Source organism: Abrus precatorius, unplaced genomic scaffold (assembly GCF_003935025.1).
Source record: "Abrus precatorius isolate BTA unplaced genomic scaffold, Abrus_2018 Scaffold5, whole genome shotgun sequence".
In the NCBI taxonomy this organism is placed as follows: Eukaryota; Viridiplantae; Streptophyta; class Magnoliopsida; order Fabales; family Fabaceae; genus Abrus; species Abrus precatorius.
The window spans coordinates 13,385,405-13,400,037 of record NW_020874395.1 but is presented as its reverse complement, the minus strand read 5'-3'; the positions used below and the strand labels follow the sequence as shown (position 1 = coordinate 13,400,037).

The following is a 14,633-nucleotide window of genomic DNA, read 5'->3' as shown; positions in this document are numbered from 1 at the left end:
GCATATCTACTGAAAATTACGATAAATTACATTCGAAATAAACATTAAAACATTATGATAGAACGCAGCTTGTATGCATTTAAAATTCAAAGTACAAGTTCCCAACATATTTAATGGACATTGTTTTGTTGAGGACAATGGCGTTGATTATGACCTACTTCGTTACAATTTGAACACCTTTGTCTTGTTTGTGACTCAACCCAGTCCATTTCATTTCTAATACGAGTTGACTTTGGTCGGCCCTTACCTCTTGCTCTGTCGACATCAGGCACCAACTTCCATTCGCTATTTGTAACAATGTTGCATTCATTTCCAAAGGGGAACCACTGTGGCGAGTACGCATTTACAACATATTGTAGGGAATACACTGGATCAACATATTGCCAAAAATCAATACTCACAGCTATACAGGCCGCTATCACGTGCGAACAAGGAAATCGGTAACACTGGAATCTTCTACATTCACAATATCTCTTATCCAATATAACTGTCCATTTATATCCACCCCTTTGAGTTATTGGATTAAATGCTTCTTCAACCTCAAAACTTTTTCTTTGAATGTCATATCGACGAACTTGGTGTGTGAAGCTTCTTCTTGATTTTTTTGAATTTGCAACATGACTTTACGACAAAAGATGATTCCATTATGAAACTCATACATGGCCTCTTCTCCACGCTTCACAAAATATTCAACCAATCGTCCAAACGTGGCTTTAACTAGTGCAGTAATGGGCAGGTTTCTAGAACCTTTCAATACTTTATTGACTGCTTCTGAAAGATTTGTGGTCATGTGTCCATAACATCGTCCTTCATCATCATAAGATAATGCCCATTTCTCTTTTGATATGCAGTCAATCCATCTTTGTATATCTTCAGATTCATTACAAAATCTAGTTAACTTCTGCTCAAATATGACTCTCGATGGTGTGTAGGCTACATATAAAACATAACCAACATTAAAACCATGTGAAATAAATGTAACACGACGATTAATTACGTAAAACAAAACAATACATACCCATTTTGATGAAGTCTTTTTTCAATCCTATATTTTTAAACCGGTGATTAAAGTTGCTGGCAATATGACGAATACAATATACATGATACTGATGTTCCATCAATTTATTGAGATTTTTAGAGTATAAAGACATCCAAAACCCTTTGAAAAGTTATTTTGAGTAGTCTTTTTCTTTGTTTTCATTAGTTGTTTATGTTATTGCATTTTCTAAATGTTTTGTTGGAATTATGAGCGCTCAGGCGCTAATCTCCATCGCCCAGGCAAAATTTACTGGTTTTATTTTGCTCTCAGGTAACCTGCAGCCTAGGCACCCAAATCGTAACGCCTAAGCGCCCATGGCGTGCTGTGCTCTCCGGTGACCTGCAGCCCAAGCGCCCAAATCGCAACGCCTAGGCGCCCACGAATGTTGTCAAGTAAATTTTCATATAAATAGAAGGAAAGAAAAGGATTAAGGGAGATTGAAGCAAGGGCGAACTCAAGAGAAAACGGAGGAAAAGAGCTTGGAGCTATGAGACAACTTGGGAACAAGAGGAAGAGGAGAGATTGAAGATTCATCTTTCTAATTCTTGGTTCTTTATGGAATTTCCTACAATTTTCTTCTTTGTTCTTCATAGAATGAGTTGCTAAACTCCATAGCTAGGGGAAAGGATTAGGTCTGAGATGGGTGTATTGAGATTGGATTTCTTGGATTAATTATTCGTCTTTCGATTATATATGCAAGAATCATGAGTTTTTGTTCATGAGTGGATTAGGGTTCTTATATGATTTGGAAAAATTGTGTATGAATTAGCTCAAAAGATGAACTACATGAATTTCAAGGTTTAGGAATATTTCTTGAATTTTGTGTGATATGTGAATTGATTTAGTGCTTCATCTATATTTGTGTTGAGATATAGTTGTTGTTCGCAATCTAACACTAGCAAGTGCACTAGGATTGCAGCAAGTAATGAGTAAATTTAAGATCTAAATATCGTCTCCATAGGGAATTTAGGTTTCAAATACCACTTCATAGAATTATAACCATTTAAGCTTTTTCAAAATTGGAAGGAGAGTAGTAACATGTAATAACAACAAACTAGAACAATTAAAAGTAAAATGAACTTGCAGAAAATAGAACAACGAACAAACAATTAGGTGATAACAGAGGAAGAAACCATAGCTAGGGAATTGCTTCACCAAAACTCCAATGTTTAATCAATAAAGTTCTGAATTAACAAGCATTTGGAAAGAAAGACAATCAGTTTCACGTTCTATTGTTCAGAGGTTAATTCCTTAACTCAGTGAACCTAACATTTAATTAAAACATTCTAATTCCTTAGATCTGATTTAATTCAACATTGATTTAAGTATAAGAAACCAAAAGATTGCAAGATCAAAGTTTCTTATCCCTAAGAAAACTATAATCTTGGTGATTGGTTCAGATCTAAAGAACAAATTCAATTTCCATTGACAAGAGTTCCTCTAAAATTATTTAATCAAATTTCCATTCAATTCCTACATAAAGTGCAGAATTAATCACTCAATCTATTCCAAAGCTTGAAATCCAGATCCAAAATCAATTCAACACATTCATTTCAGATCTACAATCCCTAACTATGAACAAATTACACAGCCATGGCAGCAGAGAAAAGAAAAGAAAGAGAAGAAGAAAATAAGAATCACCATGGAAGCTTGCTCCACTCCAATTCCTCTTCGTGAAGCTCCGAAATTCGAATCCCCACTCCCCTCTCTCACTTCCTCCAACAAGAATCTAACTAAAAAAACTGAAAATGAACAGAATCCCCTTTTTTCTGGATCGTTTCTGGTATTTATAGAATTTCCCAGATTTTCACGTCATCACTTTTATGAGAAATAGTAGTTACGCAGAGAGTTTTTGGTTGCGCGTTAACACTTTTCTCAGAAATAGTGGCCACGCTCAACTTCCTGATATTGAGAGCTCTCTGGAACTATCACTCTTGATGATAAAAGTGACAACGCAGAGCCAAGGTAGTTGCGCGTTATCACTATTGCTGATAAAAGTGACTACGCGCAACTCGCCAAGTTGAAGACTCTTTGGAACGATCACTTTTGATGACAATAGTGGTTATGCAGAGCTTTCCTGATATTTTGCCTCTCTGGAACTATCACTTTTAATGATAAAAGTGGTAACGCCCAGGCTTCACTTCTTCTTTAAGCTCTGAAGTGATCACTTTCACTGGCAATAGTGATCACGCCCAGTCTGCAATTTCTTATTCTTGTATTTTTTGCAGTCCAGACTTGCTTCTTTCCTCTTCTTTGTCATCAAACCTCTATGGATATGATCCTTGCTCAATTTATTCCTTCAAAAACAAGATTAAAAACTTAATTCCTAAGCAAAAATTTCACAATTGCTAAAATAACTACAAATTTAAACAAAACTTCAATTCCTTCTCTTTTTCTGAGTTTTTCTGCTGTCTTTATATATTTTTCTTATCAAATGTGTTAGAATTATGCTAAAATATCAGTTAAAATATAGATTCATCACTACCCTAAACTTGAATTTTTGCTTGTCCTCAAGTAAATCAAACTAAAGCAAGGGTAATTCTTCCAATTTTTAAAAACCAATTTACAAACTGCTATATCAGAATTTTCCAATTTGTAATTCTGAGTTTTCTACATAGTTTTCATTTAAGATGTTCTTCGAATTACTCAGCATGGCAATCACAATGCATTCCTCAAGTTTTAAGCAATAATTGCTATCTAAGTGAATACATATCAGCCAAGTTCATGTGAGAAACATTAAAAATCATGATCACTTCTCACTGGACAGTGTTTAGGTACTGTTTTCTCTCTTTAATCATCAATTCAGCTGCACTCTACCATATGCTTGCCCAATTTCTCCATCTCCTCTACTTAATATAGTTAATCACACATCCAGAGGGCTTTTTACAGGTTATAGCAGGGCTTAGGTTAAGGTAGATACTGAACAAAATAAGAAACAATTTGCAATTTCAAAAAGATCAGAGGCATTTTGAGTGAATGACTTTAAAACTAGTATAGTTTAACATTCATTCACATTAAATCCCTCAATTATGCAGCAAACAAATTGTTTTTGTGCAGCAAAATTTTCATTTTCCTTTTTCTTCTCTTGCTTCCATTTACTCTTTTTCTTTTCCTTGAATTTCTTTTTCTTTTTCTCTGCAATAGTTTACTGCAAATTTCTTCTTTTTGATCTCCATTTTGCTCTTTCCAACTTACTCTTTCCACAGTTTTGCTGCATACATTTTTCATTTTTCTGCAGCACTTTTATTCTTTCTTTCTGACTTTTTGAACTCAAACTTAGATAGCTTGCTATTCCCCACCCTAAACTTAGAACCTTGCTTGTCCTCAAGCAATGAAAATGTGGATGCCACCCCAAACTTAGTTTTAAAACTCGTTCTTGATTAAACTCACTATGTCTCTTTTCCTTTGAATGGTAAAATTGGTTTTTCAGCAAGGCTTATAGTGAGGTAATTTCAAGAAAAGGGATATTAAGCTCAAAGGGGTGAACTAAGATAAATAATCATAAGGGAAGGCATTTTTGGCTAACTAAGGAAATCAATCATGGCCTCAATCATGCGAGTGAAAACTATAACATGCATATTCAATTAAGAACAGGGGCAAGTTCTAGAAAATGCAGCCAAATATGATTAATCACACAAGAAAAAGAATTAGACAGTTCAAATCTCACTAGGTATTTATAAGTGATCATGTGGATTAATGAAAACACAATGCACTTTTCAGAAATATATGCACCTAGTGGCAAGACTGCCTCATTTTGAAAACACAAGTGTAATTTCATTTTGAGAATGGGAAAAACAACTTAAAAAAAATTCACATAGAATTCACAGCGAACAGTTTGTTATTTATTCTAGTATTTAGTGTTTTTCAAAAACAATTCAGTGTAATGTGAGGCTAACACATGAATAAGAGGTAGAGAATGAAACCCCCCTTTCATGGAAGCTTGTGCAAGAGTCACCATCCAATGTGTGTGAGTGTTGTGTGTGTGACATTCTCTACACAAAAACACTAGAATTCTATTAATTTACAGCAAGAGGAAGGTAATTAGTTAGAAAACTAATATAAATGCAGAACAAGTGTGTGAAATTTAACCCAAATTGTACCAATTAGTGATTACAACCCAAAAAGTTTAAAACTACCAGAAATTTACAAACTCCTAATAATAGAAAATAAATTCCTAAACTAGTCTTCTGCTGCATCTTCTTCCTCTGAGCTTTCCTCTTCAGAACCTTCTTCTTCTTCTTCTTCTTCCACTACCTCTTCAAATGGTGGCTGAGGAAAGTGAGTTCTGTATATTGGCATATTCTTGAAAATAGAAGAACGAAGGCACTGGGCATTCTCTACCAAGTCTGGAGTATGATACATTTCATCTTTGGTCATTCCCAATTTCTGACCAATATTCAGCATAATACATTCCATTAACATAACTCCAGCTTTAAGGCTATTGTGCAGCTCAGTCTGCCTTTCAGCCAATTGATTCTGCCCTTCAGCTAGCTACTTCAGAGTGGCCTTCATCATCATCAGTTTCTCTTTCTTGAATTGTGAAGGAATTGGGGCTGCAGGGTGCAGGAAACAGTTGCATAAATCTCTTTTATCAGAGCTGCAGAAATGGATGGTGCAGCTCTGATTTTCTCTTGGTAATCACCAAACTCTACTCCTGCGTCTTCACAAAGTAATGTAATTACTGAAGGGAAGGCTAATGAATTCCTTTTTGTCTTCAGTATTCCCAAAATACATTCACTTATTACTTCTCCCACATCTATGTAGATGTCGGAGACTATGGCAAAAAGCAGAGCAGCCCTCTTGACAGCTAGTGTGGAGCTATGTTTGACATGCATGAAAAAATTTAAGATAAACATGCTCCATACTTTGGCAAAGGGCAGAAGATTTTTGGTGACAATGAGCTTTGGCTTCTTAGACTGGTTTTCCAATCCTTTCTAGAATTTGCACAAAATCAATATCTGGACTTTCCTTAAATGTTTTGAAGTCCAGTTGTGCAACATGTTGTGCAGAATTAATTTCCAGCACCCTGTTGATGTTTGCTGGAGAGAAGTCAATCCTCATGCCTTTGACCATGGAGCTGAACTTAGGGATTCCTTTTCCTTTAAATCGCATGGCATTGGCATAGAATTCCTGAGTAATTTCCCTCCAATCCAGGCCAGCTGTTGCATAGAAGAATTCCCAGCCTCTTCTCTGGATTTTCTCCTTGAATTCAGGGTAATTGTTCCCAGCTATTTGGAATGCTCTGTCAGGAACAATTTTTCTTCTTAGAATATTGGCTCTGAAAAAGTTTTCAGGAGCCAAACTTCTGAATCTTGGATCATGTGTGGCAGGTGGTGAAGATCCTGAGGGTGCAACTATTCTTGGTGGAGGTGATGGTGAAGGTGAAGGTTCAGATGCAGGTGCAGATGACCTTGTCTGAGGTGAAGGAGAAGGTGAGGGTTCAGAGATCTGAATAGGTGAGGAACTTGAGACACCATTAGTTCTAGCCCTCTTTAATGCTGCAGCTTGGAGATTTTTACTGGATCTTCTTGTTGGAGTTGTGGAAGATGCAGCTCGCTTCTTCTTAGGAGTGGTAGAAGATGCAGCTTGCTTCTTCTTAGGAGGACCCACAAGTGTATTGAATGAAGTCCTAACCATTTTGTAATTTTCTGCAAGAAAGGAGTAATTGTCAGTTTAAAATTTTAGAACCATAGAATAATCCTATACTGCAGAAAGTTCAATCAAGCAGTTTGCAGAAATTTAAATTTTCTAATACTTCACATCATGCAATCTGCTAATAATATCATTCACATTCAAATACCAACACCCAATTGCACAACTTAGTCAAAACATGCAAGATCTAATAGTAGGATTTCAGAGTGCACACTCTTATCAAATATCAGGGTAACGCAAAAAGATAATTACATGCCTTGACCAATTTTTCAAACCAATTTTGTGCTGTCAGCAAAAATTCACAAGTTGTATTCATTTTACAATCAAGTATGCATTTTGGATATTCCCAAATTAATGTCTAACTCACTTTCGGCATTATGTTTTAATTTGATTAGTGAAATATTGTTTTAATTTCAATTGTAGAGCTTTCTTCGATCCAAATAGTTGATATTGTCTAACTAGAAATTTGATTAGTGAAGTATTGTTTGATAAGTCAATCCTTGTGGGACGATACCCACTTACCGTGGTATTTACTTAAAACGATTCGGTGCACTTGCCGAGTAGTTATCAGATACGCATTTGGAGGTTGCCACCCAATGTGTGGATTTGACACAGCCCCCTTGATACTTTGATGCCTATCTGATATCAAACAAATTCCCAATCTATTTGTAACATGTAAACGAATCAATGCCAAGAACCATTCCCATGCTTACAAGGTTTCTCCTTCAACAATTGCAAAAGCTATTAGAAGGACACAATTATTTCCATCTTGAGTTGTTGCAATGAGCAATGTATGACGATATTTACCGTATAAGAACGTCTCATCCACTTGTAATATAGGTTTGCAGAATTTAAAAGCTTCATGACATTGTTTGAATGACCAGAATAACCGTTCAAATACTTTAAACCTGTTATCCACTTGATGACCAACCACATACTCTTTTGTTTCAATTTTATAAACATATCCAGGAGCATGTAATTGCATGTATTCTAACCAATGTGGCAACATAGCATATGATTCATCCCAATCACCAAATACTTTAATAATGGCTTTTTGCTTTGCCTTCCAAGCTTTTTTATATGAAATTTTGTATCCAAACTGAGCACAGATTCGCTCTTGTATCAATGATATATGTACGAACGGTTCTTCGTTCACCATTCCTACAGAAAACCAAAATTTGTCTACTTAATAAGGATAAAAATGTAAAATGTAAAAACAAAAATTTAATGTTGTCTTACCAAGTATGCATGAACAAATTAAATCAGAATCTAACTTTTGATGATCTTGAGAAATTCTCATATTGACACATGTGTGTGAACCACCCCACCTAGTAATTTTCCACTTGTTTGAATTCTTTAACAATGCAGCCCTCATTCTCCATGGACAACCACTGCTATGGTTTAAGCATTTAACATACAAACATGTTGGTTTAGATTCGGCCACAAAATAACTTTGATGAATCTTCATTGAGTAATATTTTAATGCATTCTTTACATCTTCTTTACTGTCAAATAACAAGTCATTGAATAATGGATCTCCTTGAACCCATGAATTCACTTCTTGCTAATTTTCTTCATTCATTTCTTGATCAGGATATTCCCAATTAATATACTTATACTGTGGAGTATCATTCCAGAAAGGACTTATAGTATCTCCTCCATTATATTTGCCATAAATCTTAAGCATTACTATTTAAATAAATAACTATAAATAACTGATTTTTAAAATTACTTTACATTACCTCCTACATTTTCGGTTACTTGTATATTTAAGTTGGACTGAAACTCGCCTTCAACATCAGTAGAAGAACTGCCTAACGAAAATTCTGCTTCATCATCTTCATCATTGTAACTCTCATAACCTGAGTCTTTATTATCCTCATCAACATCATTTCTAACTCCTTTATTGCAACAAATTTATCATTTTTAATTTCAACAATTAAATATATTACTAAAATATATAACAACATAATTATTTTTACCTGCACTATAATGACGATTGACATTAGTTCCATCGTTTTGTTATGCAAGTGATAAATTTAAATTCATCATTTGCAAGGGCACAGATGAACTTCCACCAACAGCAATATCTACATATAACTCAATAACATTTCTACTAGATTCTTGTTGAAATGCACTTATCATGCAATCAATATCTTCATCGTCACATATTTCCAAAGCTGTATACTGTCTAATATTTTCATCAATTACAAAACGAGAAATTAATTTAGAAATAACTTGATTCTGATTGAGATGAAGTTTCAAATGAATTTTTCTTTTCAAACTTTCAAAACTCACTCCTCGGTTTATTTTAATTACTTTCTTATTTCCTTCAAAACTCACTCCTTCATTTCCTTAATAGATTCTACCATTCCAATACATAATAATAACAATTTCACTCATCCTGCATTTTTACAAATAAACTTTAATTAATATTTAATTTTTAGGAGAACAAAATTAAAAAATACAATGCTTATTTATATACTCAATAATTTATTTTATTATAACTAACTAAATTCATTATTTAAATTTAAATAAAAATAAATATTCATAAATTTATTAAATCATACTGACCTGAATTTCTTTCAAGTTCTTCTTCTTCAGTGAAAAATTAGAGGCTCGGCGGGAGGTATATATAGGATGAACTTTCGCCATATTATCTGCGAAGGTGTGGGCATGGGCCATACCTGTTTCACAACTTAGCTGGCAAAATAGTAAAAAGGTTTCGCCATTCATACTGCGCAATTATACAGATTTCAACACGTGTCAGTGCCCACAAGTTTCGCCAATCTTCTAGCGAAAATATTTTTTAATTTCGCCATCACCTTTGCGAAATTAATCAGAACAAGACACGTGACGTCGTGGCCTATTTTCGCTCTTCTTTTGGCGAAACTTGATCATGTTTCGCCACCCGCTTTTGCGAAACCCTTCGCCATTCATATTGTGCAATTATACAGATTTCAACACGTGTCAGTGCCCACAAGTTTCGCCAATCTTCTAGCGAAAATATTTTTTAATTTCGCCATCACCTTTGTGAAATTAATCAGAACAAGACACGTGACGTCGTGGCCTATTTTCGCTCTTCTTTTGGCGAAACTTGATCATGTTTCGCCACCCGCTTTTGCGAAACCCTTTGCCACATTGGCAAAGTCACCCCAGACAAAGAAATAGTTTCAAACTTAATATATTTTAATAAATAGTTTTTAAATTTACAATATTAAAATAAAAAAGCCCAAATTCAGATAACAAAACAACTTTACCTGATAAATTTATTAAAGGCTCCTCATGTCGTTGTACAACAAAGGTTCCACCTGAACCTGTCTATTTCTATCTGTTCTTGGGTGTTGGAAGTTCAATAACATGATTAACTTAGAAAATTTTATAAGACCACTTTAACATAGAAATAAAACTAATTTGCTAGTAACGTATGCGAATGCAATAATAATGCTAAAGATGAACAAAAAATTGAAAAAAAGAGAGGTGGAGCATTTGTATATATTCTCGGAAATAAAATACAGGAGCAGATATTTAATATAGTAGAAATTTTTATTATATTTTATTATTAAAAACAGTTATTGAAAATAAACATGCTCTTAATTTTATAATAATATATAATAATGATATATGGGATAGGAAACAAGAAAATGCACTGAACTTTGTTTGCTAACATGAGTTGGTTTACCGGGGACAATTTTGGGACTAAAAATATTATGTGTAATTAAGTTCTTAATTTGCAAGAAATGCTATTTAAAAAGTTTTGTGATTTCTTAATTTTTAATTTATACTACTGCATTTGATGAAAAAAGTAAATTGTCTAACAATTTCGTTGTCTATTTTATGATTGATTGTTAAAATATAGTATTTTTAAAAAGTTATGAAAATATAAAGTTTAAAAATTATCATTAGAAACTTTTGGTATTAGGTTAAAAAATTCAAAGATAAAATAATAAAAAATTATAAATTATCAAAATAAAGATTTTTTAAAAATTTAAAAATTAGCTATTTAAATACTATAATTGGCAAAATTTATGTTGCCCGACCACAGAGCTTTGGAAAAAGAAAATAAAATGATAACAAAAAACAATTCTCTCGTCAAAATTATTTAATATTATTTTTACTTTAAATCAGTTGTGACCCTAAATTAATAGTGTTCATTTATTCACCAAAAAATGGTTCGGAATTATTATTGCTACATAAAGCATGAGAAAACAAAGTTCTGATGACAAGGCATGAAATGAACAAGGATTTTTCATCATCGTTTATAGGATTTTTCTTGAAGTTTTCTTTTCTTTTCTTTTATTTTCTTTTCTCCCAATTCATTTCATCCACAAATCGTTAATTGTGCACATCCTCAACATGTAACGATGAAGGTAAAGAGATAATTAAGAGTCATTTATGCTGATCAAATTTCGGAATGAGCCTGAGTAAGAACAACAATTAGCACGCAGAGGAGATCTAGCTTACTCAAAATTCTTAGAAGTTAAAAATACTTTTTGTATTCATGTTAAAAATATAAATTCATTTAATTTATATTGCTGAGATAATGACACGCGTGGGTTTATCATATTCTTAATATAATTTTTTATTATAATTTGAAGTTTACTTAAAATAATAACCAATGCTTATAACAATGAACCTGCATCTTATGCTTTATTAATTTTATTAATTAAAATTTGGAACAACGTTAACGAGGACGCATGGGGAAGAGTATTTCAATAAAATTCCATAATCTATAGGAGCTGCGCGAATCTGTCAGAATTTCACATGAAATTTTATTGAAATCTCCTCTTCCCCATGCGTCCTCGTTAACGTTGTTCTAAATTTTAATGCAGGTTCATTGTTATAAGCATTTTTTCAAAAAAATTTTAAGTAAACTTCAAATTTTGTGTCAGTAAAATAGTAAAATTTATTTTAAAAATATGATAAACCCACGCGTGTCATTATCTCAGCAATATAAATTAAATGAATTTATATTTTTAACATGAATACAAAAAGTATTTTTAACTTCTAAGAATTTTGAGTAAGCTAGATCTCCTCTGCGTGCTAATTGTTGTTCTTACTCAGGCTCATTCCGAAATTTGATCAGCATAAATGACTCTTAATTATCTCTTTACCTTCATCGTTACATGTTGAGGATGTGCACAATTAATGATTTGTGGATGAAATGAATTGGGAGAAAAGAAAAGAAAAGAAAAGAAAACTTCAAGAAAAATCCTATAAACGATGATGAAAAATCCTTGTTCAAGAGATGAAAAATCACTCTCCTGTGAAATGAAACTGTTGTGCCATTAATTTATCCACAAGACCGACACATCACACACGTGTTATTTAATCTCTCTCCCCCTCTGGTTTCAGATGATGCGGATTATTGTCTGTCAACATTACTAAACCGTTCTATCGTGAAAAGGAGTGCTAACTGATAAATATTAATGCAACTCATTTTCATGCAAAACAAAACAAAACCATCAATTAAGGTCCTTGGTCAGAGACAGATTATTGTACATGGTTTGAAACCAAATATAATAATCTTCATTCTATTTTATTAAATAAATATTAAATACAAATCATATACATTTATTGTCTTGAAAACAAAAACAAAATATTATAAAAAAATTCATTTAAAAAAACTTAAAATTTTTGTTAAATACGGAAGATAAGTAGTTAATAAAAATAAAATTTTATTAAAAAATATTTATTGTATTTTTATAATTTTAATACAATAATTATGTATTTTTTATAAAGTTTTTTTTATCTATAAATGCTTAAATTTAATCTTAAAGGCTAACATTAATAAAATTCAAGGCCTAAAAATAAAAATTTGCTAAAATATGAATAAAATAAATACTTAAGAAGAATATATTATTCATACGATTTCTACAATTTACTTCTCATCAACCATATAAACGCAAGTGATATCTCCAATTTTAGTGTACATAAACAGCCCACTCTAAATCAGAGCCATTTCCTCCTTCAATCACCAACATTTACCATTAACACTTTCCTAACATCCAACACACTAATGTCTGATTCCGAACCCATTGTTCATTTGGCTTTCTTAACAAGTGCTGGAATGGGCCACCTTAACCCATGTCTTAGAATAGCAGCATTGTTCCTCAAACATGGTTGTAGAGTCACTCTCATCACTCCCAAACCCACAGTTTCTCACGCTGAATCAAACCTCATCTCTCGCTTTTGTTCTTCTTTCCCAAACCAAGTAACCCAAATAGACTTAAACCTAATCCCTTTGGATGATCCGAATAATGTTAATACCAACGACCCTTTCTGGCTTCAGTATGAAACCATTCGCCGTTCTGTACACCTTGTAGTTCCTATACTCTCCTCACTCACACCAACCCTCTTGGCTTTCATCTTTGATGTTAGTTTAATTTCCCCTTTGGTTCCAATCATTGAGAAACTCTCTTGTCCAAGTTACATTTACTTCATTGCACCGGCTAGAATGTTCTCTTTTTTTGCACACCTTTCGGTTCTTGCTGCTTCAAATCCTGGTGCAAACCCTTCTTCATTCATTGGTGATGTTGTTAACATCCCTGGGATTTCATCACCAATACCAAGATCCTCAATCCCTCCTTTGCTTATTCAACCCAACTCTCTCTTTGAGAACATATTCATGGAGGACAGTCCCAAACTCACAAAGCTCAATGGAGTTTTCATCAACACGTTTGAACAAATAGAAGCCGAGGCACTGGCAGCTCTCAACGAGGGAAAAGTGGTTAAAGGGTTGCCCCCAGTGTATGATGTTGGTCCCTTAATGGCTTGTGAGTTTGAGAAGGTAGATCAAGGTAAAGAGGGTTGCATGAGGTCCATAATGAAGTGGCTTGATGAACACCATAAAGGGTCAGTGGTGTATGTTTGTTTAGGGAATAGGACTACAACAAGAAGGGAGCAAATAAAGGATATGGCTTTAGGATTAATAGAATGTGGGTATAGTTTTTTGTGGGTGGTGAAGTTGAAGGTAGTTGATAGAGAGGAGGAGGAGGATTTGGAGGATGTGTTAGGGAGCGAGATGATGAATAAGGTGAGGGAAAAGGGTATGATTGTGAAGGAATTTGTGAATCAAATGGAGATTTTGGGTCACCATGCAATTGGGGGGTTTGTGAATCATGGTGGGTGGAACTCAATTATGGAGGCTGTGTGGCAAGGAGTCCCTATTCTTTCATGGGCTCAAAATGGGGATCAAAAGATAGCCTCAAAGGTGGTGAATATGAGTGGTGTTGGGGTTTGGCCTGAGGAGTGGGGCTGGGGAGCAGAAGAGGTTGTGAAAGGGGAAAAAATTGCTAAGGGAATCAAAGAGATGATGAGCAATGAATCTTTGAGGGTCAAAGCTAGAGAAATGAAAGAAGCAGCCAGGAATGCTCTTGGGGTTGGTGGGAGTTGTGAGGTGATACTTCAAAGGCAAATTGAGAAATGGAAGAAGAATGTTTGAGGTACCAGAATATCAGCTGTATTTCAATATCACAGCCCTTTTTTTCACTGAAAATAATTATATTATGACTGAGAACATCTGTAATACATTCTCTACTTATCAAGGCCTATATGATCATTTTGTAGTTTATTGTCTGTGGTCATATTTCCATTTGGATAGAGTTTTGTTAGGTAATCAATGTTATATTGCCAATTCATTACTTATGCATTTACTTAATTGCTAAAAGAAAATAACTACACATCATGAAAAAGACTTTTTTATAGTAATTTATAATGTTTGAGTTTTATATTTTAATGTTGAAAATTTTTAGTATGTTTGTATATTTGTTATTCCCTCCCTCTTCTATTAGATGTTACTTATATGTTACTCTGTACTAATACATACATTTTTAAAATGTATTAATTTTGTTAATACTATAAAAACATAAATTAATTTTACTAAAATATTCTTATTTAAAGTATTAAAATTTTTATTATAATTAATATATTTGTTATTCCC

General features: G+C 33.5%; 2 protein-coding genes across 2 annotated transcripts; one reads left to right on the top strand and one right to left on the bottom strand.

Annotated features, from left to right (window-relative positions):
- Nucleotides 1-110: 110 nt before the first annotated feature.
- Nucleotides 111-9,346, bottom strand: LOC113866717. Its single transcript, XM_027501527.1, has 9 exons — nt 9,266-9,346; nt 8,764-8,878; nt 8,434-8,592; nt 7,687-7,852; nt 7,405-7,599; nt 7,245-7,353; nt 6,343-6,487; nt 540-933; nt 111-456 (listed from the first exon to the last, which is right to left on the bottom strand). Exons 1-9 carry the CDS (start codon nt 9,344-9,346, stop codon nt 111-113), a joined length of 1,710 nt encoding a protein of 569 aa, XP_027357328.1.
- A 3,364-nt stretch (nt 9,347-12,710) lies between these two features.
- LOC113867818 (UDP-glycosyltransferase 708D1-like) lies at nt 12,711-14,212 on the top strand. Its single transcript, XM_027503306.1, has one exon. It carries the CDS (start codon nt 12,711-12,713, stop codon nt 14,133-14,135), a length of 1,425 nt encoding a protein of 474 aa, XP_027359107.1. The 3' UTR covers nt 14,136-14,212.
- The last annotated feature ends 421 nt before the right edge of the window (nt 14,213-14,633 follow it).

What these genes read in the sequence shown, in the direction of transcription:
- LOC113866717 (XM_027501527.1), bottom strand. Translation starts at nt 9,346, where the DNA reads ATGGCGAAAGTTCATCCTATATATACCTCCCGCCGAGCCTCTAATTTT. An exon ending in AGAACTTGAAAGAAATTCAG is followed by an intron (nt 8,879 to 9,265) that starts GTCAGTATGATT and finishes AATATTAGACAG; the next exon opens with TATACAGCTTTGGAAATATG. An exon ending in AGTAACCGAAAATGTAGGAG is followed by an intron (nt 7,853 to 8,433) that starts GTAATGTAAAGT and finishes GGTTTTCTGTAG; the next exon opens with GAATGGTGAACGAAGAACCG.
- LOC113867818 (XM_027503306.1), top strand. Translation starts at nt 12,711, where the DNA reads ATGTCTGATTCCGAACCCATTGTTCATTTGGCTTTCTTAACAAGTGCT.